Source organism: Lytechinus variegatus, chromosome 14 (genome assembly GCF_018143015.1).
Source record: "Lytechinus variegatus isolate NC3 chromosome 14, Lvar_3.0, whole genome shotgun sequence".
Classification (NCBI taxonomy): Eukaryota; Metazoa; Echinodermata; class Echinoidea; order Temnopleuroida; family Toxopneustidae; genus Lytechinus; species Lytechinus variegatus.
In genome coordinates, this window is record NC_054753.1 from 8823854 (window position 1) to 8847660 (window position 23807).

At 35.2% G+C, this 23807-nt stretch overlaps 1 protein-coding gene across 1 annotated transcript in view; it reads right to left on the minus strand.

Annotated features, from left to right (window-relative positions):
- Positions 1–7066: 7066 nt before the first annotated feature.
- Positions 7067–23807, minus strand: part of LOC121427842 (F-actin-capping protein subunit beta-like) — a 40147-nt gene continuing 23406 nt past the window's right edge. Inside the window, exons 4-9 of the mRNA XM_041624410.1 lie at positions 22972–23085; positions 21984–22164; positions 19968–20030; positions 19375–19494; positions 18541–18617; positions 7067–11756 (exon numbers count right to left, since the gene is read on the minus strand). Of these exons, the coding sequence (XP_041480344.1) occupies positions 11675–11756; positions 18541–18617; positions 19375–19494; positions 19968–20030; positions 21984–22164; positions 22972–23085 (637 nt within the window). The 3' untranslated portion in view covers positions 7067–11674. The remainder of the gene's footprint in view (positions 11757–18540; positions 18618–19374; positions 19495–19967; positions 20031–21983; positions 22165–22971; positions 23086–23807) is intronic.

Here is a 23807-nt window from a genome sequence, read left to right on the forward strand (position 1 = left end):
TCATACATGGGGGTGTTTCACAAAGATTTAAGCATGGCTTAGGTCGCACTTAAATGTTGACGCGTACATGATATGCAACGCGCAATCTTATTGATCAATACGCAGTAGTGCACGTCCTCTTGGCATGATCTGACCAATGCTGTCATGCCTTTTATACTGCGCGCAACTAGATATTTAAGTGCGACTCTAAGTCATACTTAGATCTTTGTGAAACACCCCCCTGGTGTCCTATTTTTCTTTCTGAAACCCAATCTATCTGGCATGTAGTTCATGCGATATCAAACCAAACTGCAATTTACTAGCGTTTCCTGTATTTTGCTTATATGCTGATACCCCCCCCCCCCCCAGGCTTCAACTTCAGAAAACTTGAGACCCGGGTGTCTACAGCATCTTGTTCACAGTAAAAACACTTGTTTTAAATTTGGCCTTCTTTGGGAATTTTTAGTCCAGAGAGTGTCAGTTCATAAAGTTTTTCAGAAGTTATTCTAGACTTTATCCACGACTGCATGGTGAGTCCCTCTTGTGTTAGATGACATATCCCTACGTAACTGACATAGCCATGCATATGAAGTCCAGCATAATCTTCCATAAAGTCCTGCACAAACTCGTGCCAGCTCGTCCACTCGCCATATCGTCTACTTTCATTAAGTCTAATGCCATTCTGTCCATCATTTCGTGTAACAATCATTTGGTCCAATCATCACTTCTTCTAATCACCAGTTGGTCCATGACCATTTTGTCTCTTAACCAGTTGGTCTAATATCAATTTGACTTTTATTCATTTTGCACAATTAACACATTGTCCAATTAGACCAAATGGTATATGGACTAAATGGCTATTGGACGAACTGGTTATTAGACAAAATGGTGAATGGACGAAGTGGCAATGAGACCATGTGGATAGTGGACGAACTGATGGCAGACCAAATGATAGTTGACGAGTTGGCAATTGTATCAATTTGTGTTGTGAATCTATTGTGCAAGTGGGATGATCTATTCATCCCCCCCCCACGGACGTCACGGATCGACACCAGTGCAATTGGATGAACTGGTGTGAGATGAATTGGAAATAAACCCTTGAAACACATTGCACCCAGGATAATGACTTTGCCCTCCAAGGCAGTAGATGAAACTATCCACTGCATTCACATAAAGTTGGTCGGTCCTAAAACTTGATTCTACTCTGGGTAATTGCATGACTACACTGGGTAAATAAGCATCCTCGCTGTGTCAAACTCGACAGAGCCCTCAATGTCATGCCAGGGAGAGGTTTGTGGGGTATACAGTACATCACAGAAGAAAACAGAATTATTGATGATTTATGATAACATAATCAAAAGTACAATAGACAAATGACTGAAATGAGCTATCATTGCAAAAGGTTAGAGTCTCCTCTTTCATCTGGTAGATGTTTTTATCCAATTCATGTGAAATATAATTGCTAGACTGTTTACCAACAAGTTACTTATAATTTTGATCAAGCTATTTTTTCTGAGACGCACTGTACATAAGAATGGGGTCTATTCTACAAATTGCGAAATGATCAAAAAGACAGAAGCAAATGCACTTTCAAATTTTGAATGTAAAGGAGTATTTTATCAAAAGCATGAAACATTTCACAATTGCAACATCAATGTGATACACATAAATAGTTATGGAGATTAATTAAGTGACAGCTCTTTGACAAGTACATATTTTAAGATTTTTTTCACCTTCATTTTATTTCAACAAAGAAAAAAAAACAAATGAAAAAAAGTTGTGAAACATGAGCAATCTACAGTTATGAAATTAAAAGAGATGAGATAAAAATAGGTTTGAATTAACCACATACATGTACAATACAGCAACTGTGACCAATGCATGCAAAGAATATATATTAAAAAACTGACTATTTCGATGAAATAGTAAGTATGTGAAACTGCAGACTGTAAGTTACCACTTTTACAGAGTAGGTTTATATATTTTGGATAGAATTGAATGGTATCAATGTCCCATCTCCCATTTTGTACTCAAATGAATAAAATTTGATTTGTCACCTTCTATAAAAACCGTCAACTTGAAGATAAAACCTACAAATGGGAAACAAAATGCAAGCCTTGATAAAGCCCTTGAAATGTTAGGACCAACCATCCTTTAATAACTATTTTCCAGAAGATTACCCAACAGTTCTTTCCAGAAATATTTCTCTCTTTCATGATGCACCAAAAAAGTTAATACCTACTACAAACGTTTTTTTTTATTTGCAACTGGCTTATTATATCATTTATAAGCTAAATATGAATTTAAATAATTATTTTACATGAGATTATACATAATAAGGTTTTTTTTTATTTTGAGGGGTAAATTGTTACCCATTGCTAGAAGACAGTAATTATGATTTTTAAAAAATACCATTCCAATAAAGAACATATTTCACTTAATTTGTTTAACAAATTTTCGGCATTACTCCTATTTGTTTAAGATCAATGTGCTCGATCTGTAATGAAAATCATAAGATCAGTATGCTTGATCTGTATGAAAATCATATTTCACTTAGGCTATTTTTTTTACTCCAACTAAGCTGCTTTAATATTAATAAACTTGAACATTTCCTCTTCACAATATAAGCCTATGCCATAGATACAATAGAAATATCACAGTCTGAAGAACAATAAAAGCATGCTACTTGGTCCACAAAGACAAGATTTTAATAATTGTTGAACATTTTGAGATATGTACAATAGAAATGCTTAAACTTCATATACCAAGTATTCAAGTAATGTTAATGCATAAATTAAACTACATAGATAGTAAAACCTCTTACCATTCTATTATACTATTTTTTGCGAACTCAATAAAATTACATTAATACAAAGAATGGGAGAATTTATTTTCATTTCCATTCAAGTATAATACCAATTTATAAGATCAAAGTTACAAATTAACGGATGAAAACTATTGCAAACACAATTGGTGATTGCAAGATGGACTTATGATAATAAATAAAATAGGGCATATTATGGAAATGGAAATGAGGGAAGTGTGCACTAAAAGCAATGCTTGTGAAATCACATATTGAAAGGCATATTGTTGACATCGAGGAATTATACAAACTTATTATGTATTCTACACAATGTCAGGAAAAGAATTTAAAGAAAATTGTTGAAGGATTAGAAACATGTTGAAGAACTATAATAAGAAAAATGTTGCATTGATGGTATTTGTTGGAGCTATATGCTGTTCTTGATTTTCATCTTACTGTAGAATTGCACTGAAATATCTTCAATCATTAAAGAACATTGGCCTAAATTCATTTATTTCATCTGCTTTTATTCACTATTAAAATACATGAGTAGCCCCCTACATTATACACTGTTTGTTTATTACAAGTATCACAAGATATAATAACTTGATCTCCTAGTAAAAAAATACTTTTAATTTAGTACTCTTTTGATAGTACCATATCTCAGTGAGTAATGATTTATCAGAGCCCATTCTACAATGGCAAAAATATTTTAAAGAAACGTAATTCTTGGTGATTGTGACATTGATCCCTGAACGATTCAAACAAACACGTAGCATAGGATGTGGTAGCAGGAAATAGAAAAGAAACCGATAGTACAATTTGGGATTACTCAACGGAAAATCAACGATAAAAGGAGCTGTTTTGAAATATTGATACTTCCGATAAGAAGTATAGATTTTGGGAATTTGGTAGGATTTTGCTGTTTGTTTTTTTATTATTATTTATTTATTTTTTACATTAAGAGGTGTTCGTGCACCCTGGCAATAAGTTGGTTTTAAATAAAAACAGAAGAAAAAATAACGAAAAATATTGATGAAGGTTTGATGAAAATCCATTAATGAATAAAGAGTGAACTATGATTTATTTATTCTTTAATTAGTGCATTGTGATGCTTGCAGCTTCCCCATTATATAAATTCAATAAATTACACATTTTTGTTGGAATATGTCTCATATGAAACTACAATACAATGTTTGGAGCTACTGTATATTTAATTTCTATGGTGTGCATGTATTTTCACAACACCAGCCGATGGTCTTTTTAACACAGAAGTTTGTACTGTGTACAATCTCATTTTACTAATTTATCAAAATAGTGAAAAATAGCATTAAAATATTATAATTCCTTCAAGTAACGAATAGATAGAGCAAGGGGAATTGAGCTATACATAGGCCTATAGCATAGGATAATCTCTTCTTGATCTAACTGGTAGCGGATGCCATCATCTTCTTCTGTATGGCTATGATCTCCTCCTGTTCAGCTACTGTCATGATGCATCTAGGAAAAAGATTGTGAGAGGTTATACTGACATAGCAGAGAGGAGACATGAAAGGGTGCATGGCTGGAAATCAATGATGATGATGACGATGATGGTGGTGGTGGTACATGTAGTGGTGATGATGGTGGTGATGGTGGTGATGATGATTAAAAAGATGATGGTGTTGGTGGTGGTGGTGATGATAGTGGTGGTAGTGGAGAGGTTGATGATGAGGATGATGGTGATGATGATGATGATGATGGAGAAGATATTGAAAAAGAAGAAGAAAAGGATAAGAAATAGCTAGAGAAGACAAGAGTATTATGAGATAAAAACCTGACAAAAAATAATTTCATTCATTTATGAATATATATGAATGCATAAAGTAAAACTGGTGAAATAAAAGAATAAAGAGACACCGTGAAATAGGAGTAGGAGTTTACAATTGTAAGGAAGAGAGAGAGAAAAAAAAACTTAAAACACTTTTTCTCACAAACTCTCATAGATCTTCATACCATAACCACTCTGTTCTGTAATGATCAGGATTTAATGTAATGAATTAAAAGAATGAAGCCGATGTCGAGGTGAATTGTTTTGAATGGGTAAAGCTAAAACCGACACTACACTCATTCTCATACCACACGATAATATCATTATATCTTGATGGAATGATAAAAAAGACAGCATATTGCTGGTAAAAACAAAACCCTGAGAGATATTGGTAGGTCGCTTTCCAGAGACCATTAATAATTTACATTTTTATTGTCGGCCATTTAATATTTGATCGTCTCTTTTACAGTTCTTCAAAATACAATGAAATAAGATGGAGAGAGGGAGAAACATTTCTTTTGTGTGTACATAGAGATATTTGTTCATATTCTCCTCTCATTTTGAGGGGGGGGTCAATGGGGGATAAATTGAGTTATGCCGTTTTATGAAGAATCATCAGATATATATCACCACTAGGTCCGATAACATTATCGTCTAACATCATTTGGTCAAGTCCATTTGATCTTCTATCAGTTGGGCTAATTGCCTTTTGCTCCTATCTTCACTTGGTCCAATACCCATTTGGTCTACAAAAAAACCCACTTGGTCTCACAATATATCCACCTGATCTGAAAGCCGCTTATATAGACTGAACCCACTAGAGCTAATTTTCATGTCTCATGAGCAAAATGATCTGTACTGAATGTTGTTTCATTTTCAACAGATTTTCTTGTTTCAATAATTGAGCAAATATTTGAAAATGGCAAGGTATATATTATATCAAATGGATGTTAAGAAAACAGATACAAATGTGGATTAAATCCAAACAGGAATGGGACAAAATTAGAATTATGCCAATTTGCAAGTCACAATGTGAGTCCAGTCATTATAGGTTATTCACTCAATGATGAAGAAGGTCATTCACACTATACATTATTTCATTCAATGTTAAAATTCACTCAATTAATGATGAAGATGGTCATTCAAACAATATTATTTCATTCAATGTTAAAATTCACTCGAACATGAAGATTGTCATTCACATTACATTATATCAATCAAGGTTAAAACTCACATAAGTACATGAAGATGGTCCATTCTCACTACATATTTCACTCAATGTTAGATCACTCAAGATGGTTCATTCACACTAAATATTTTATTCAATACTATATATCACTCAATTAAGAAGATGGCCATTCCCACGACACATTTCATTCAATATCAAATCACTCAATTAAAAAGATGGTCCATTTGCACTACATATTTCATTCAAGGTTAAAATTCACTCAAATATTATGATGGTTCATTTACACTAAATATTTCATTCAAGGTTAGTCAGAGTTCACCCTGGTCAATTCACACTGCACATGTCATTCAATTTTAAAATTAATTCAAAGATGAAGATGGGATATTAAAAACATGGTTCATCTAAGATTAGATTTAATCCAAGGACCAATTTACACAAAAAAATTTCATTCAATATTACTATTCACATGATATTGCAGACAATTCACACAACATAATTCATTTAGCCCTAACTTGCCGGGGGGGGGGGCATTATGGCCCCCAACATGTTTTGCGAAAAAACCAAAAGCCGATTAAGTGTAAACACGGTAAAAATCATGCAAATGATGTAAGTGCATGTCACACCAAAAATTGCTCCAAAATGTGATTTCATGTGAATGTACAAAGTCAACACTAAAATGTGTCTTCAGCTAAAATCCAAAAATGAGTGATCATTTTTAAATTTATTGAAATCAGTCATTTAATTTAGTGAAAATAGATAAGAAAACAAAATTGTTACTGGTATTTTTCTTTTACAGTTAGAAATACTATGAAGAATATTTCCACCAAAAATTAGCCTGCTAAAAGTTTTATTTAGTGAATTTGAGAAAAAGTACGATTTGATTTTATATAAATTAGCATTATTTCATACAAAATAAAATATATGAAGCTATAGCAATTCAACTATACAACTGCATAGAATATATCATTCCCTATCTTCGTGCCAATTTTCATTGTATTCACGAGCTCTGCCACCGAGATCTTGAGGGGCCATAATGCCCCCCCCCCCTCCCTCCAGGAATTTAATTTCACAAAATAGCCCAGGTAAGTTAGGGTTAATGTTAGAATTCATGCAATGATTATGATATCACACAGTCCACACGACACATTCCATTCAGTGTTAGAGTTTACTCATCCACAAAAGTGGTATATTCACACACTATTTCATTCAATGTTAAACTCAACCCAATATTTCCAACATTCCAACGACAGATGCAGGCAGAAACGTTTATGTTTTGTGAAATGTGATTACTCTGTGTGAATTTCTTTTATTATTACCAATAAAGAATAGCAACAAATCAATGCACTGCTGATAAAAACATGTTGCACTGATGTTACAAAATAAATTTGACTTGAGAAAAAGAATAATCTTGATTTAATCATATAAAAAAAGCTTTAGCTGATTTCTTTAATGAAATATATACAATCTATCATATATGCGCATTACCATAAATTCTATACATTATGCAGATAGTGGGATATAAATCTCACTCAACTGCATGCCTAATAATGAAATATGAAAACTGCTACAAAAAGAAAATAAAATTTTAGGTCCCTTATTTCTATTTCAACAGAAAACAAATTATTCAAATGGAGTTGAGGTTAGAATGACTTGATCAAACCATCGATTAGTTCATTACAAAAATAAGTATTACACTATCACTTTTTAAAGGAGCGAGTTAGATCAAAATTAAATTCTTCAAAACAGATAGCTTCATATGAATGGCAAGCTATTAGTACATGCGACAAAAATCGTGTAAAAACAAAAAAAAAATATGGAACATTTTACCAAGATGATCTAACACCATAATACTATAGAGGATAAATGTTTGCTTAAATACATTGGAAAACATATTTTCCCTATTACAATGCTTTTATAGTTAGATACAAGTGTGTCGATTTTCACTGACTGGAAAATTGCCCCAATCATGTTGTATGTATGAACTTTCATATCAGGCGTAACAGGCCCTGAAAATGTAGGGCATTATATTTTAGAAATAATGGTAAATTTAATGAAACTACATAAATGTAAATTAAGGTAATCATCATAACTAGGTCCAAACACATGACTAAACTTTGCTAGCAAAGATTGGGGAAGATTACTGGATACATGTTTATATAACCCTTATTTGAATAAATGTCCTAAAACTTATTTAAGAAATTGAAGATACCCATTGATTTATTTCAAATGAATTGCGAGGGGAAATTAAACTAAAACATGAAACAAGTTACCCATATTCTGGTGTACCTTCTGAATAAATACATTTTGCAAAAGAAATAAAAGTGTGACATTTTAGCACAAATAAAGAAATCTGAGTAGAGCAAACAGCCTTTGAAAGGCTGTAACTTAACAACATACATGGCAATACATGCTTCATACAACAAATTTTGTTGAATATTTAAACGCGACCTTTGGAACACATCTCACACCAAGTCCAAATTTTCAAGATTCCATGGTCTGTCACATACTCGGCAGAAAAAGATAATTTGACCAAAATAAAGTTATTTTCAAACTGAGGTTTAGATCTTGATGCCCTACTTTTAGCTTTCGGATCATCATGCACAAACGGTACAGCCGTTTGGTTTGTATCTGTCTATGAGGATACCGCAAGAAAGTTATCTTCGAGTTTGCAACTGCCAGATCAACTGTAACATTTGTGAATCAATTATTATTTTCCTTTGCAAGGAGGTGGAACTTGCAACTAATTGCAAAACTTATGATTGATTCTGTGATTTAAATTTGACTTGTAATTGATTGCAAGTTACTTGCAATGATGTCTAATCCATTCTGGTGAGAAGGGAGGGGGTGGTTCCATGGAACATCTTTCAATGAAAATCACTGACAAATTTGGTCTCAGCCAATCAGATGCAATGATTTAAGTAGCTTATAACAGTTCTTAGAGAAAGTCACCAACAAGATGCTATATGAAATCACCCCCTCCCCACAAGTCATGCATGTACTAGATCAATGGGTATCAGATTTCTATGAATAACAAAAAAATATGCTACAAACCAGAGCATGCTCATGTACTTTTTTATTATACCCCACAATTTCCTGTGCATTATTTGCATTATTTATTCAGATTTCTATGAATAACAACAAAACATGCTACAAACCAGAGCATGCTCATGTACTTTTTTTATTATACCCCACAATTTCCTGTGCATTATTTGCATTATTTATTCAGATTTCTATGAATAACAAAAAAACATGCTACAAACCAAAGCATGCTCATGTACTTTTTTTATTATACCCCCACAAACTCCTGTGCATTATTTGCATTATTTATTCAGATTTCTATGAATAACAAAAAATATGCTACAAACCAGAGCATGCTCATGTACTTTTTTTTATTATACCCCCACAAACTCCTGTGCATTATTTGCATTATTCATTTTTAAACACTAATATTTTGTAATTACATGTTTTCAATCAAAAGGATTCTAGATTATTAATGCTACAACTCATGTTAAGCCACTTCCTACTGAATTTTTAGAGCCCTATACGTTTTGTACAGGGATCACCCGTTTCTACTGGGCAATGGGTTAACAGACACAGTAGTATAATGCACACGAGACATTTTTCGATACCTCGAAATACTTCCCATAAATCTTTAGAATGAACACGAAATGTAAAAAGTGAAACCTTGCATTCATATTGGATAGGTGTGTTCAGAAGTACAAATGAACCAGTACATGCACACATACGCATGTAGCATGGCATGCTCTTAAATAAATGTTTGTGTCAACACACAATTGGGATAATAGAACATATACCGACAAATACGATAAACAATCAAAGGCAGCGAACATTTAGAAAGCAGTGCGCTATAACAGGAATGTGAATTTGGAAAGTGGTGAAGATGGCTATCCCTCAATTTAATCAGAGATCGAGATGGGCTCAATGCCTAACCTAGATTTGGTGACAACTGGTGAGTGAATTCGCCATAGGTTTACTGCAAGGATCACCAGGGGCAGGTTTCACAAAAAAATCATTAGACAAGTTTGTAGATAATACATCAAAACATGTATCATACACATGTTTGAGTCAATGAAGTTTCCATGAATTTAGACTTTACACATACACGCATTGAAGTCCCGTGAAACATACCCCTGGTCCCTATAACCGAAGGTTAACTACATCTCACGGGAAGCCTTTCACGTGCATACTGTATCATATTAATACCCCTTTTGATTACATGTACTTCCTGCTAATAGTGCAAGTTGATTAGTTACCTCAAATGCAATCAATATCAAGACTGTTATAGTGTTTTTCATGTACATGACTTGATCTTGCTGGCAAGACAAGCCAATTGGATTTGAATTGCTAGCAAAATACCAACATTATATAATAATCAATTTGGTAGAATAGCCTACATTTACACCAGAACATAATTCTTTTACGAGATACCATAGAAGGTCTCGTGTAATTTAAACTTGAAACTGACTGTGAAAAATATTCACAGACGTTACATAATACTTTTATATCTATACATGTCTCACACAACAATGAAATAGAGGGAGAGATATATCTACATTTCTACAATATCCTAAATATTAAAACCTTTTTTTTGTAGGAATAGATAGTGCTTCTGTGGAATAAGATAGAATAGAAACAGCTCAGGCCATATAAAAGAACAAGAAGAAAATGCCTGTGAATAGGATATCAGCTCATCTAACCACCCTCAGTTTCGTTCAATACCTTACGTTAAAATTGTGAATTATTCTATACAAAATCAATTATTGGATGGTCATTGGTTCATTGATCCTTGATTAGGTTGATTCAATCGGTGTGATGATGGAAGAAACCAATTTTCTTTTGTATCCCCATGCTGCACCAGTAACTATGCCATCTACGACGTAGGTCTGACGCAGCTTGCTGCCTTGCACGTAAAAGCTTAGGTTGAATTTCACAATTAAGACAAAAGAATGTTTTCTAAAATGACCCCCGATTGTTTTTTTTTTAATGGATCAAGGGAGAGTCTGAAATTTCAATAATTCATGACAACTGGAATATTTGAACTTTGGAATTTAAACATGCATGTAGAAAACGCACAGTATACATTTTTACAAACAATACAGGAGACAAGAACCTAGACAAAATACATGTGACCAAACATGCAATGGATACTCAAGCACGGTAAGCCCATATAATCAACAATTTGGAGTAAAACCCATCATTGCCTTCCTTGAAGAAGGAATTCAATAAATTGATAATACATATACATGTACTTGCGAGCTTCTTGTAGGAAACCTGCAGTATGTAGATTGACCGAAATGAAAGTACACGGAAGCACAAGTCATGGTTGAAATGAGATGCATAAGGACCTACGTTGCAAGAATTTTAAACCAAAGCATGAGATATGACAGTTATGAGATCCTGAAATAGCTATTTTGCACGTCAGACAATAGGTCATAACTACACAAAATGGATTACATGCTTTCAATTGTGTGTCAATCAGGTACTGTTTAAATATAAATGCAAAATGGCAATATGTCCTGTTACTCAAAGTTCAAAATTCTGCAATCACAGTACGCGTGCGTGTATTACAACAAACCCACATGTTATGTATCACATAGTTCAAGTTCTGTACACGTATGATATCATGCCACTACATGAGTGTAAAGACACAGCATCCCAAAGATACTGCACACAAAACTTTTGGAGGACATGACTTGACTGATAAAGAAACAGGGATTGTGGGTGCGGTAAGGTACTAAACACGAGGGTGGATTGAAGTGGGGAAGGCTGGGTGTTTTTCAGGCAACCGGTTCCAAACGCTGATCATGCTGGACAGACAGACAGACAAGTGCACAGACGCTCTTTCGCTCGCTCTCTCTCTTTCCCCCCGTTACTAATTCCTCTCCTGTAGCGCCTTGAATAGTTCTTTATTAAGTTTTGCCTGTTTGTCTGCATCTGCTGCTGATTGAACTGACCTGGATCACAAAAGAAAATATAAAATAAAATAAAAAAGGAAAACGGTTAGTAGGTCCAACAATCTGGATCAATTTCACTTGGTATACAAGCAGTGGAACTACCTCTCAGATAGTCTAATACCACATGGGCTAGACCCATTTGGTCTACACTACACTTGGTCTAATATCCACTTAGTCTAATCTAATGCCAAGCAGGGCCCTGTCTTGTGATTGATCCAATCAGCCTAAGCTATATGAAATCCATCAATGTCATTTCTACCACCGGAAACTTGCACGATGCCCTTCATAAGTAAAGAGCAGCACACTGAATTTTCCCCCAAAACAATAAAAAAAAATATACATCATATCTGGAAAATATTTTGTGGAAACATGCAGTTCAGATGTTGACGATATACTACGGGGCCCTGGTGTTAACGGCCACTTTGTCTACTATTCATTTTGCATTTTTCCAACTGAAAATTTGATTTATTAACATTTCATCTAGTACCAACAAAGTGGTCATAAGCATCAGAGCAGACAATTACCTTGATGTTTGAAGGGGGGACGCAACAATATATGTCCCCCACGAACACAAGATAATCCTCTGCACCGAAGCCCAGTGCCAGCCGCATAGAAACGCTGTTTAATAGTGTAACAGAGCACATCTTTTGGATTGTGAAGTCAAAATATTTATTGTTGTAACATTTGCCATCGCATAACCGGTTGTAACAGGGCCTCTGTTAGCGAATTGTTGGCGCGAATGTTTCTGTACTGTCACTACAGGTTAAGAGGTGAACAAGTGGAATGCCTCTGGCCGTCTCACCTGCATCACGCGGTTCAATTAGCAGCAGTGCTGACTTTGAATACTACTCTAACTCGCACAAGATGTTCAGTGATACATGGTTACTCTTATGTCCACTTTTTATGAACTAGACCAATAAACTTACAGAGATATGATGGTTATTCAACAAAAAACCCAAACATGGCCAAAGTTCATTGACCTTACATGACCTTTGACCTTGATCATGTGACCTGAAACTCGAACAGGATGTTCAGTGATACTTGATTACTCTTATGTACAAGTTTCATGAATCAGATCCATAAACTTTCAAAGTTATGATGGTAATTCAACAGATACACCCAATTCGGCCAAAGTTCATTGACCTTTGACCTTGGTCATGTGACCTGAAACGCGCACAGGATGTTCAGTGATACTTGATTACTCTAATGTCCAAGTTTAATGAACTAGACCAATAAACTTTCAAAGTTATGATGGTAATTCAACAGATACCCCCGATTCGGCCAAAGTTCATTGACCCTAAATGACCTTTACCTTAATCATGAGACCTGAAACTTGCACAAAATGTTCAGTGATGCTTGATTACTATTATGTCCAAGTTTCATGAATCAGATCCATAAACTTTCAAAGTTATGATGGGAATTCAACAGATATCCCCAATTCAGCCAAAGTTCATTGACCCTAATCACATGACCAAGGTCAAAGGTCATTTAGGGTCAATGAACTTTGGCCTTGGTCATGTGACGTGAAACTCATGCAGGATCTTCAGTGATACTTGATTAACCTTATGTCCAAGTTTCATGAACTAGGTCCATATATTTTCTAAGTTATGATGACATTTCAAAAACTTAACCTCAGGTTAAGATTTCGATGTTGATTCCTCCAACATGGTCCAAGTTCATTGACCCTAAATGACCTTTGACCTTGATCATGTGACATGAAACTCTAATAGGATGTTCAGTAATACTTGATTAACCTTATGGCCAAGTTTTATTAACTAGGTCCATATACTTTCTAAGTTATGATGTCATTTCAAAAACTTAACCTCAGGTTAAGATTTGATGTTGACGCCGCCGCCGTCGGAAAAGCAGCGCCTATAGTCTCACTCTGCTTCGCAGGTGAGACAAAAACCATGTGGATATTACAATAAATGTGCATAGTTTAACTGGATATGAGACAAAATGGAAGACCAACAGGTTGTATGGTAGTTTAACTATAATTAGACCAGGTCGGATGAGACCAAATGGAAAGCAGATGTGGGGGTGTAGGCCAAGTGGCCATTTCATTTTTTTAACCAATGTTTCCTGGGCCCCGTCTTACAAAGAGTTAAAATTGATCCGATCAACTGCAACTACGGCCAGCAACGTCAACATCGTCAACAGTTATGATGGTAATTCAACAGATACCCCCGATTCGGCCAAAGTTCATTGACCCTAAATGACCTTTGACCTTGATCATGTGACCTGAAACTCGAACAGGATGTTCAGTGATACTTGATTACTCTTATGTACAAGTTTCATGAATCAGATCCATAAACTTTCAAAGTTATGATGGTAATTCAACAGATACACCCAATTCGGCCAAAGTTCATTGACCTTTGACCTTGGTCATGTGACCTGAAACGCGCACAGGATGTTCAGTGATACTTGATTACTCTAATGTCCAAGTTTAATGAACTAGACCAATAAACTTTCAAAGTTATGATGGTAATTCAACAGATACCCCCGATTCGGCCAAAGTTCATTGACCCTAAATGACCTTTGACCTTAATCATGAGACCTGAAACTTGCACAAAATGTTCAGTGATGCTTGATTACTATTATGTCTAAGTTTCATGAATCAGATCCATAAACTTTCAAAGTTATGATGGGAATTCAACAGATATCCCCAATTCAGCCAAAGTTCATTGACCCTAATCACATGACCAAGGTCAAAGGTCATTTAGGGTCAATGACCTTTGACCTTGGTCATGTGACGTGAAACTCATGCAGGATGTTCAGTGATACTTGATTAACCTCATGTCCAAGTTTCATGAACTAGGTCCATATATTTTCTAAGTTATGATGACATTTCAAAAACTTAACCTCAGGTTAAGATTTCGATGTTGATTCCTCCAACATGGTCCAAGTTCATTGACCCTAAATGACCTTTGACCTTGGTCATGTGACATGAAACTCTAATAGGATGTTCAGTAATACTTGATTAACCTTATGGCCAAGTTTTATTAACTAGGTCCATATACTTTCTAAGTTATGATGTCATTTCAAAAACTTAACCTCAGGTTAAGATTTGATGTTGACGCCGCCGCCGTCGGAAAAGCAGCGCCTATAGTCTCACTCTGCTTCGCAGGTGAGACAAAAACCATGTGGATATTACAATAAATGTGCATAGTTTAACTGGATATGAGACAAAATGGAAGACCAACAGGTTGTATGGTAGTTTAACTATAATTAGACCAGGTCGGATGAGACCAAATGGAAAGCAGATGTGGGGGTGTAGGCCAAGTGGCCATTTCATTTTTTTAACCAATGTTTCCTGGGCCCCGTCTTACAAAGAGTTAAAATTGATCCGATCAACTGCAACTACGGCCAGCAACGTCAACATCGTCAACAGTTATGATGGTAATTCAACAGATACCCCCGATTCGGCCAAAGTTCATTGACCCTAAATGACCTTTGACCTTAATCATGAGACCTGAAACTTGCACAAAATGTTCAGTGATGCTTGATTACTATTATGTCCAAGTTTCATGAATCAGATCCATAAACTTTCAAAGTTATGATGGGAATTCAACAGATATCCCCAATTCAGCCAAAGTTCATTGACCCTAATCACATGACCAAGGTCAAAGGTCATTTAGGGTCAATGAACTTTGACCTTGGTCATGTGACGTGAAACTCATGCAGGATGTTCAGTGATACTTGATTAACCTTATGTCCAAGTTTCATGAACTAGGTCCATATATTTTCTAAGTTATGATGACATTTCAAAAACTTAACCTCAGGTTAAGATTTCGATGTTGATTCCTCCAACATGGTCCAAGTTCATTGACCCTAAATGACCTTTGACCTTGGTCATGTGACATGAAACTCTAATAGGATGTTCAGTAATACTTGATTAACCTTATGGCCAAGTTTTATTAACTAGGTCCATATACTTTCTAAGTTATGATGTCATTTCAAAAACTTAACCTCAGGTTAAGATTTGATGTTGACGCCGCCGCCGTCGGAAAAGCAGCGCCTATAGTCTCACTCTGCTTCGCAGGTGAGACAAAAACCATGTGGATATTACAATAAATGTGCATAGTTTAACTGGATATGAGACAAAATGGAAGACCAACAGGTTGTATGGTAGTTTAACTATAATTAGACCAGGTCGGATGAGACCAAATGGAAAGCAGATGTGGGGGTGTAGGCCAAGTGGCCATTTCATTTTTTTAACCAATGTTTCTGGGCCCCGTCTTACAAAGAGTTAAAATTGATCCGATCAATTGCAACTACGGCCAGCAACGTCAACATCTATTATGCTTGTTTGTTCAAAATATTTTCTAGCTATGATGTATATTCATGCATTCATTGTTTTCTTGAAAATTCACCGCGCTCCTCTTTGCATATAAAGGACATTGTGCAAATTTCTCAAAAATTCTTGAAAGGATAATTTATAAAAGGACAGTTGCTTTCCTTAAGAAATATAGTATTATATGTGATAATCAATTCGGTTTTAGAGAAAAACATAATACAACTCATGCTATATTGACATTAATAAATAAAATATCTACTTCTTTTGACAATTCTGATCATACCGTAGGATTATTCCTCGACTTCTCAAAAGCGTTTGACACAATAGATCATGAAATACTGTTATATAAGCTATCAAATTACGGTATCAGAGGGACAGCTTTACAATGGTTTAGGAGTTATCTTACTGATAGAATTCAGTTTGTTACAGTAAATGAATCAGAATCTCCAACAAGGCCAGTTTCCTGTGGAATTCCACAAGGTAGTATTCTTGGCCCTTTGTTATTTATACTTTATGTTAATGATATGAAAAATTCATCTCATGTTCTCTCATTTATTCTCTTTGCTGATGATTCCAATATTTTCTATACACATCATGATCCACATGTACTTGTGAAAACTATGAATGCAGAATTTAAAAAAGTAACAAACTGGATTAAAGCCAACAAACTGTCACTGAATCTGCAAAAAACTAATTATATGCTTTTTAGTCATTTATTGAAACATCTACCGCATCAAATACTTTTAGATAATACTGAAATCAAAGAAGTGCAAACAACAAAATTCTTAGGTCTTACTATTGATAACAAGCTCACGTGGAATGCTCATATCAACAATATTTGCAAAACTGTGTCACGAAATATTGGAGTCATCAATAAGCTTAAAAACGTTCTTCCAGCACAGGCGCTATCCATGTTGTATTGTGCATTAATCCTACCGTATCTTAATTATGGAATTCTGGCATGGGGTAATGCCTCTCAAACGAGACTAAATAAAGTCTTGCTACTTCAGAAAAAAGTAATGAGAATAATATGCAATATGTCCTTTAGATCTCATACGGATGAATTGTTTCGTCAGAAACGTATCCTTAAAGTCAATGACCTGTACCGCTTGCAACTATTCCAATTCATGTATCAGCTAGATAGAAATAGTGTACCTAATGTCTTACAAAAGAAATTTATGAGAAACAATACTTTACATTCATATAATACGAGACAATCAAACGACTATCACCTACCTAAAAGTAGAACAGTATTTTCTAGCAAAACTATATTTTTCACAGGACCAAAACTCTGGAATTCTCTGGACAGAGAAATGAAAGAGGCAGCTAATCTTAACCGATTTAAATTACTCATCAAAAAATTTCTTCTGAATTCTTATTGATTGAATCAAATATTTGTGAACTTCATACTTATCCACGGTAGTATTGATTATTTTAAAGTCAATATTTAATTTTGTATATAGTGTATATACATTTGTGTTACAGTGTTTATATCTATATAATTGTATAGAATTTTGCTGATTATTTTACTCTATTTGTGTCATATTACCCTTGTATAAAGTTTTAATAGGGGGTCTACATTTTACAAGCACTGCTTTTTAGTAGGCCCCTCCACTTTTTTTCTTTTCATTGTACGTTTCAGTCCTGCATGTGTTATGCATTTTTTTCATTGTAAACATGATTTATTACGAAATGTACTTTGATGATTGTGGAATATGAATTTATCAATAAATAAAAAAAAAAAAATAATAATAAATTTTTCGTATAAAAAAATGAGGACACTGATGGATTTCCATAGCGTTACGATTGATCGGATCAATCATACCTCTTTGTAAGACATGAAAGACTTAATGTGCTTGAAAACCATGTAATATATTTCTTGTTCAAAGTGTGATATATCACAAAGGCCACAGGGTTAAATAATGATGCCTCATAGATGATTTAAATTCACAATTTATAATAAATGAAGACACTATACATGGCTCATCCCTCAGGTGGATTTGAAAAAAAAAACATACCCAGGGTGCTACATAAATTTTTAGAAGCGCTTGCCTGGTTTGGCAAGTAAATTCTTAAATAGTTGGAATATACTTGCCCAAAATGTATTTCACTTGCCCGGAAAAATTCTTGAAAAAAAAAGTGTTTTACACCTCTTCAAAAGAAAGTTTTGCAGTTTTATAAACCATTGACCTTTTTCTCTCTTTTGACATGAACTGATCTACATCTACCTTGTTATTGCATTTTTTTTCCAAAGTGATTTTATCCTCCCTGCCATGACCAAAATTAGGGTCAATATCATATATCGACCCTAATTTTGGTCATTCTACTGTGAGAATTTTGCTTTCTACTGTGTGAATTTTGCTTGCCCATTCGGCAAGTTTTTTTGGTCTTTACTTCAAAACACTTGCCCGACTCTAACTTCTACTTGCCCAGGGCAATCGGGCAAGTGCTTATGTAGCACCCCGATACTTGAAGAAGTAAACTTACCTTAAACCATTAACGATATCCTTTGTCTTTCCAAAGTATATCTGGTTCAGTGTGTTCCTAATCTTGTTCTCCATTTCCTAAATAGAAGGATGGGTGGAAAGGATAGAATGGAGAATGGGAAAAGATGAGTGGAAGGTTAACTGATGTTTCAGCAGAGGAACATACACAGTGAAATCTGTACACAAAGACCACCCACAGGAAACAAGAAAAGTAGATCTAGTCAATGCAAAGCCGTTTCTGGCATTTTGGGTATAATAATGCCTTTGTGCCATCATATATCAGGTTAGGCAAACATTTTATGTTGTCCAGGGTTATCAAAGGTCTGCATTACATTTTGGAATTTTCATGCATCCAGTAAATAAATCATGCGTCCGGTAAAAAAAATCATGCGTCCGGTAAATTTTTTCATTCGTCCGGTAAATTGAATATACCGGATGCATGAAATTATCATGCATCTGGTAAATCATTAATTTTTGTGGTTTATTCAATAATTTTTTTCCATTCTATCAAACAGATGATGCATGGGCTTATTTTGTGGGTCAGTGGAAACTGTGTGCACGCGGTAACTTTGGAATTATGGTCTATGGTTAAACCATGCCAAAGTTACCTTGTGCACACAGTTCATACTGACCCAATCTAACCCATGCATCATTTGTATACTATAACATACCTCTACCATACGGCCAATATTCCCTATGTGTGCATTAGTTTATACTATAACATACCTCTACCATACAGCCAATATTCCCTATGTGTGCATTAGTTTATACTATAACATACCTCTACCATACAGCCAATATTCCCTTGTGTGCATTAGTTTATACTATAACATACCTCTACCATACGGCCAATATTCCCTATGTGTGAGTTGCCGCTGCCAAGTGGCTGATCTTGCTCAGTCTGTCTTGTCAGACTTCCTCCGAGATTGACTGTTCCTGACCCGCTCTTGGTCGTCTGTTTAATAAGAAATAAATACATCATGAAAGAAACACCATGGAAATCTAATACCTGGGTCCCGGAACACAAATGTTGGCGATTAATCGTACATCAATTGGCAAATGATTTCAATGGATTTACTGTATTTTCGTTGGATTTATATTTAATACATGAAAATAATGCCTCTTTAGACAACTTGTTGGATATAAATGTTATCAAACGCTCCCCTGGTCTGATAACGTCACACTTTTCCAGATGATAGCTTGATTGATATTTCCTAGCACAAAGTTTGAAAAATTTGGCATTAAATCATGGACTGAGCATCATCATTCTTGTATCTAGCCGAAGAAGTTCTGAAATATGCCTTTCACCCCCCCCCCCCACCTTCCCCCTGACTTCTCAGTGAAATGCCTCTTTGATGTGTGGATTTTCCATAGGAGTAATACATTGTATGTGGCAGGAGAAGATATCATGGAAATGTCATTTCATACCTGAAGCCATAGCATTACTGTTGAAGTCAGCTTGTAGTGTGCATTCCTGCCCTGAGCTTTTATCTGTAAAATTAACAAAATAATCATTATAATGATAATCAATATTTATATAACGCATCTCACATAACATAACTCCCGAAGACGGACAGTCGACCTGCCCGAAATGTTGAATAACCCCTCTTCACTTCATCCTGCTACTACTCAAACCATCGCTACTCAAGCCATATTCAGCTCATCTCATCTGGTTTACAGTCCTTTTCAGGACTTCACTCACTTTCAAGAAAGAATACCTTAAATTTTGTCTTTTTCAATTTTTCTGCCTGTATTTCCTTTCCCTTCTTCATATTACACATGGTGACCCGTAAACCTTCTCCACGAAACATAACTATGTCTTCATTCGGCCAGTAAAGGAACAATATGGCCGATATCATAGACAAAAAAGATATTGCTTTGCACTTTTTTAATATTTTCTGATCTAGTGTATTAAAAGCCCTTGCTTGTCATGACTTCAAATTTACCAAAATCACCATATTTTGGTACAAATTTGATAATAATAATAATAATGATAATAATAATAATATGCAACATATATATAGCGCTTAATACAAATGTTTCTAAGCGCTGCATATTATTACCCCGCCTTTAGCACGGGTACCCTGATCGGGCGCATCGAGCATTCAAGGAATTTCTTCCTACCGGGTACCTATTTACTACACCTGGGTCAAGAGTGGCAAATAGAAGAAGGGCAAATTGTTCCAGAATGCCCATTTTCGCTATAGGGAGGGCAATATCGAATGAGCCCCATTTCCACCCGGAAATTTGTAAAAAAGAATAGGTTGTAAAAAAGAATAGGCTGTAGAAAAGGCAATTTAAACTGGAATGAAACGACAGCGCCACATCACCAATTTACATGTACTTGCCGAATAACAATGTCTCAAGGGGCATTAGAAGTTGAGAAAATAAGAAAAAGCAAAAGATATAGAGAGTTCCCTATGTTGAATTGAGGAACAAGTGAAAAGATAATTTTTTAGAGAATTGGTTTAAGAGAATTTAGAAAGTCATCCCCATAAAACTGGGGAAATAGCAAATGAATGTTCACCTTATGATTTTGTTGAGATAGGAGGAACTGTTAATACATTGTTATTGTATGAATATGGCATGTTGGTTATAGACAATATATTAATCATTCAAGAATGTATGAGCTAGTCCATATAAAAAAATGATATAGTAACAATTACCATAACGATAATAATAATAAGCATTTATATAATGCCATCTATCTTGAAATAATCCTGTTTGGTGCTCAAGGCGCTCCGCAACCAATTTCTGTGCTCACAGCTTTTTTAAGGAATTACTCCCTGCCGATACCCATTTACCTCACTTGGGTAGAGTGCAGCACATTTTGGATCAGTTTTAATGACAATCAGCCATGCACACAGTCTTTTGTTAACAATACGATAGCTACAGTACGGAATCTGTAAAAACGCATTATTGTGGAGCGTTGTGGCCCAGTGGATTAGTCTTCTGACTTTGAAACAGAAGGTTGTGGGTTCGAATCCTAGCAACGGCGTAATTCCTTCAGCAAGAAATTTATCCACATTGTGCTGCACTCAACCCAGGTGATGTGAATAGGTACTCGGCAGGATTAATTCCTTGAATGCACTGAGCACTGAAAGCTAAAGCTATAATAATAAACAACATGCCTTGGAATAGAATATTTCTAGAAAGATGGTGCTTCATATTTATGCCTATTATCATTACTATACCCCAACTAAAAATAGGAATAAAAACATTTCATTACCATCACTTCAACAACATGAATGGAATCCTGCCGGGCCGGTACCCGGCAGGATTAATTCCTTGAATGCACTGAGCACTGAAAGGCAGCTTGAGCTAGAGCTGGGGTAATAAGGATAAACAATGTGCCTTGGAAAAGAATATTTCTAGATAGATGGCGCTTTATAAATGGCTATTATTATACCCCGACTAAAAATAGGAATAAAAACATTTCATTACCATCACTTCAACAACATGAATGGAATCCCAACATCCCTTGATTTTGTTGGAACCATCGCCAGCTTTCTTGATTAGTACAACTCCAGCAAAGTTACGAAGACCATCGGACTTGGTGGGCTGGACCTGGCTCTTGTCATCCAGATCCCAGAAGTACACTGATGATACTCCACCGTCAAAGTACCTGGAATTAAAGATCAACATTTCTGATCAGAAATGGAAGACAAATCTATCGAAATGAACCCATACAGGTATGAAGCTCTCTCAAGGTAAAAATCAATCTGTGTTAACTCTTCAAATTGGCAATGTCTATAATCTTTATTGAAATTCAACATCATACCATGTTTGAAATTTAAAGGACAAGTCCACCCCAACAAAAACTTGATTTAAATAAAAAGAGAAAAATTCAACAAGCATAACACTGAAAATTTCATCAAAATCGGATGTAAAATAAGAAAGTTATGGCATTTTAAAGTTTCGCTTATTTTCAACAAAATAGTTATATGAACGAGCCAGTTACATCCAAATGAGAGAATTGATGACATCACTCACTCACTATTTCTTTTGTATTTTATTATCTGAAATATGAAATATTGTTATTTTCTCGTCACTGTCATGTGAAATGAAATTTCATTCCTCCCTGAACACGTGGAATTCCATTATTTTAACATTTTGTGCTTCAGGCAAGGAGGCCCTAATCGTCAAATTCGTAAAAATTAAAATATTGTATTATTCAAACAATAAAAAACAAAAGAAATAGTGAGTGACATCATCGACTCTCTCATTAGGATGGAACTGGCTCGTTCATATTACTATTTTGTTGAAAATAAGCGAAACTTAAAATGTCATAACTTTCTTATTTTACATCCGATTTTGATGAAATTTTCAGCATTGTGCTTGTCTGATTTTTCTCTATTGATTCAAATCAACATTTTTCTGAGGTGGACTTGACCTTTAACAATGAAAACAAGAAGTCTTGGATATAACTTACAATTCTCTGTATGTGTCAAAGGCAGAGTTTGCATTCTCTTCGAGTTTCCTGAGGGCTGGGGAGGGGACAGCCCCATTCTCTAGTTTTGGATCATATTCGTTACTCCATGGAGACCTGGATTGCAGAAAAGAAAGAATTATCTTGGTTGGTTTCATACCTTGTAATTGTTAATTCATAAAGTATGTTTGTACATAAACAGCATGAGAAAGGACAGCTTCATGTACTCTCACAGGAATATTAAAAAGTTGGTCACTAGAACCGACAAGATGTACAGAACTACAGAGGACAGAAGAAAAATCTTACCACTTTTTCATTTCTCATAAATAGTCTGTTTTTGTTTTTTAAGAACACTCCTCTGCACACATGGTAATTTCAATGTACACATAGAAACTAGAGATGCTCGGCGGGTCGCCCAGCCGAGCACAAGTATCCCCGAACCCATCGCGTCATCCATCTTTGCGATATATAGAGCTCACACAGAAATTTGACAAATAAATACAATTATCTAGCGACAATGATCCTACATGTAGCATGCAGGTCTCCAAAGCCCATCTACCATCCAAGTGTGGTTGAAAAGTGACTTATGGTTGCAGAGAAAGAAGGTCTTGCATGTAAACTTCAACGTTGACCTGAAAATGACATTTGACCTTACCATGTGACCTCCAACTACAGCATAATATGCAGGTACCCCAAATCCATCTACCATCCAAGTTTGGTTGAAAAGTGACATACGGTTGCGGAGTTAGGAATCATAAGAGAGTCTTGCATGTAAACTTTAATGTTGACCTGAAAATGACCTTTGACCTTACCATGTGCCCTCTGCCCATACCAAAATC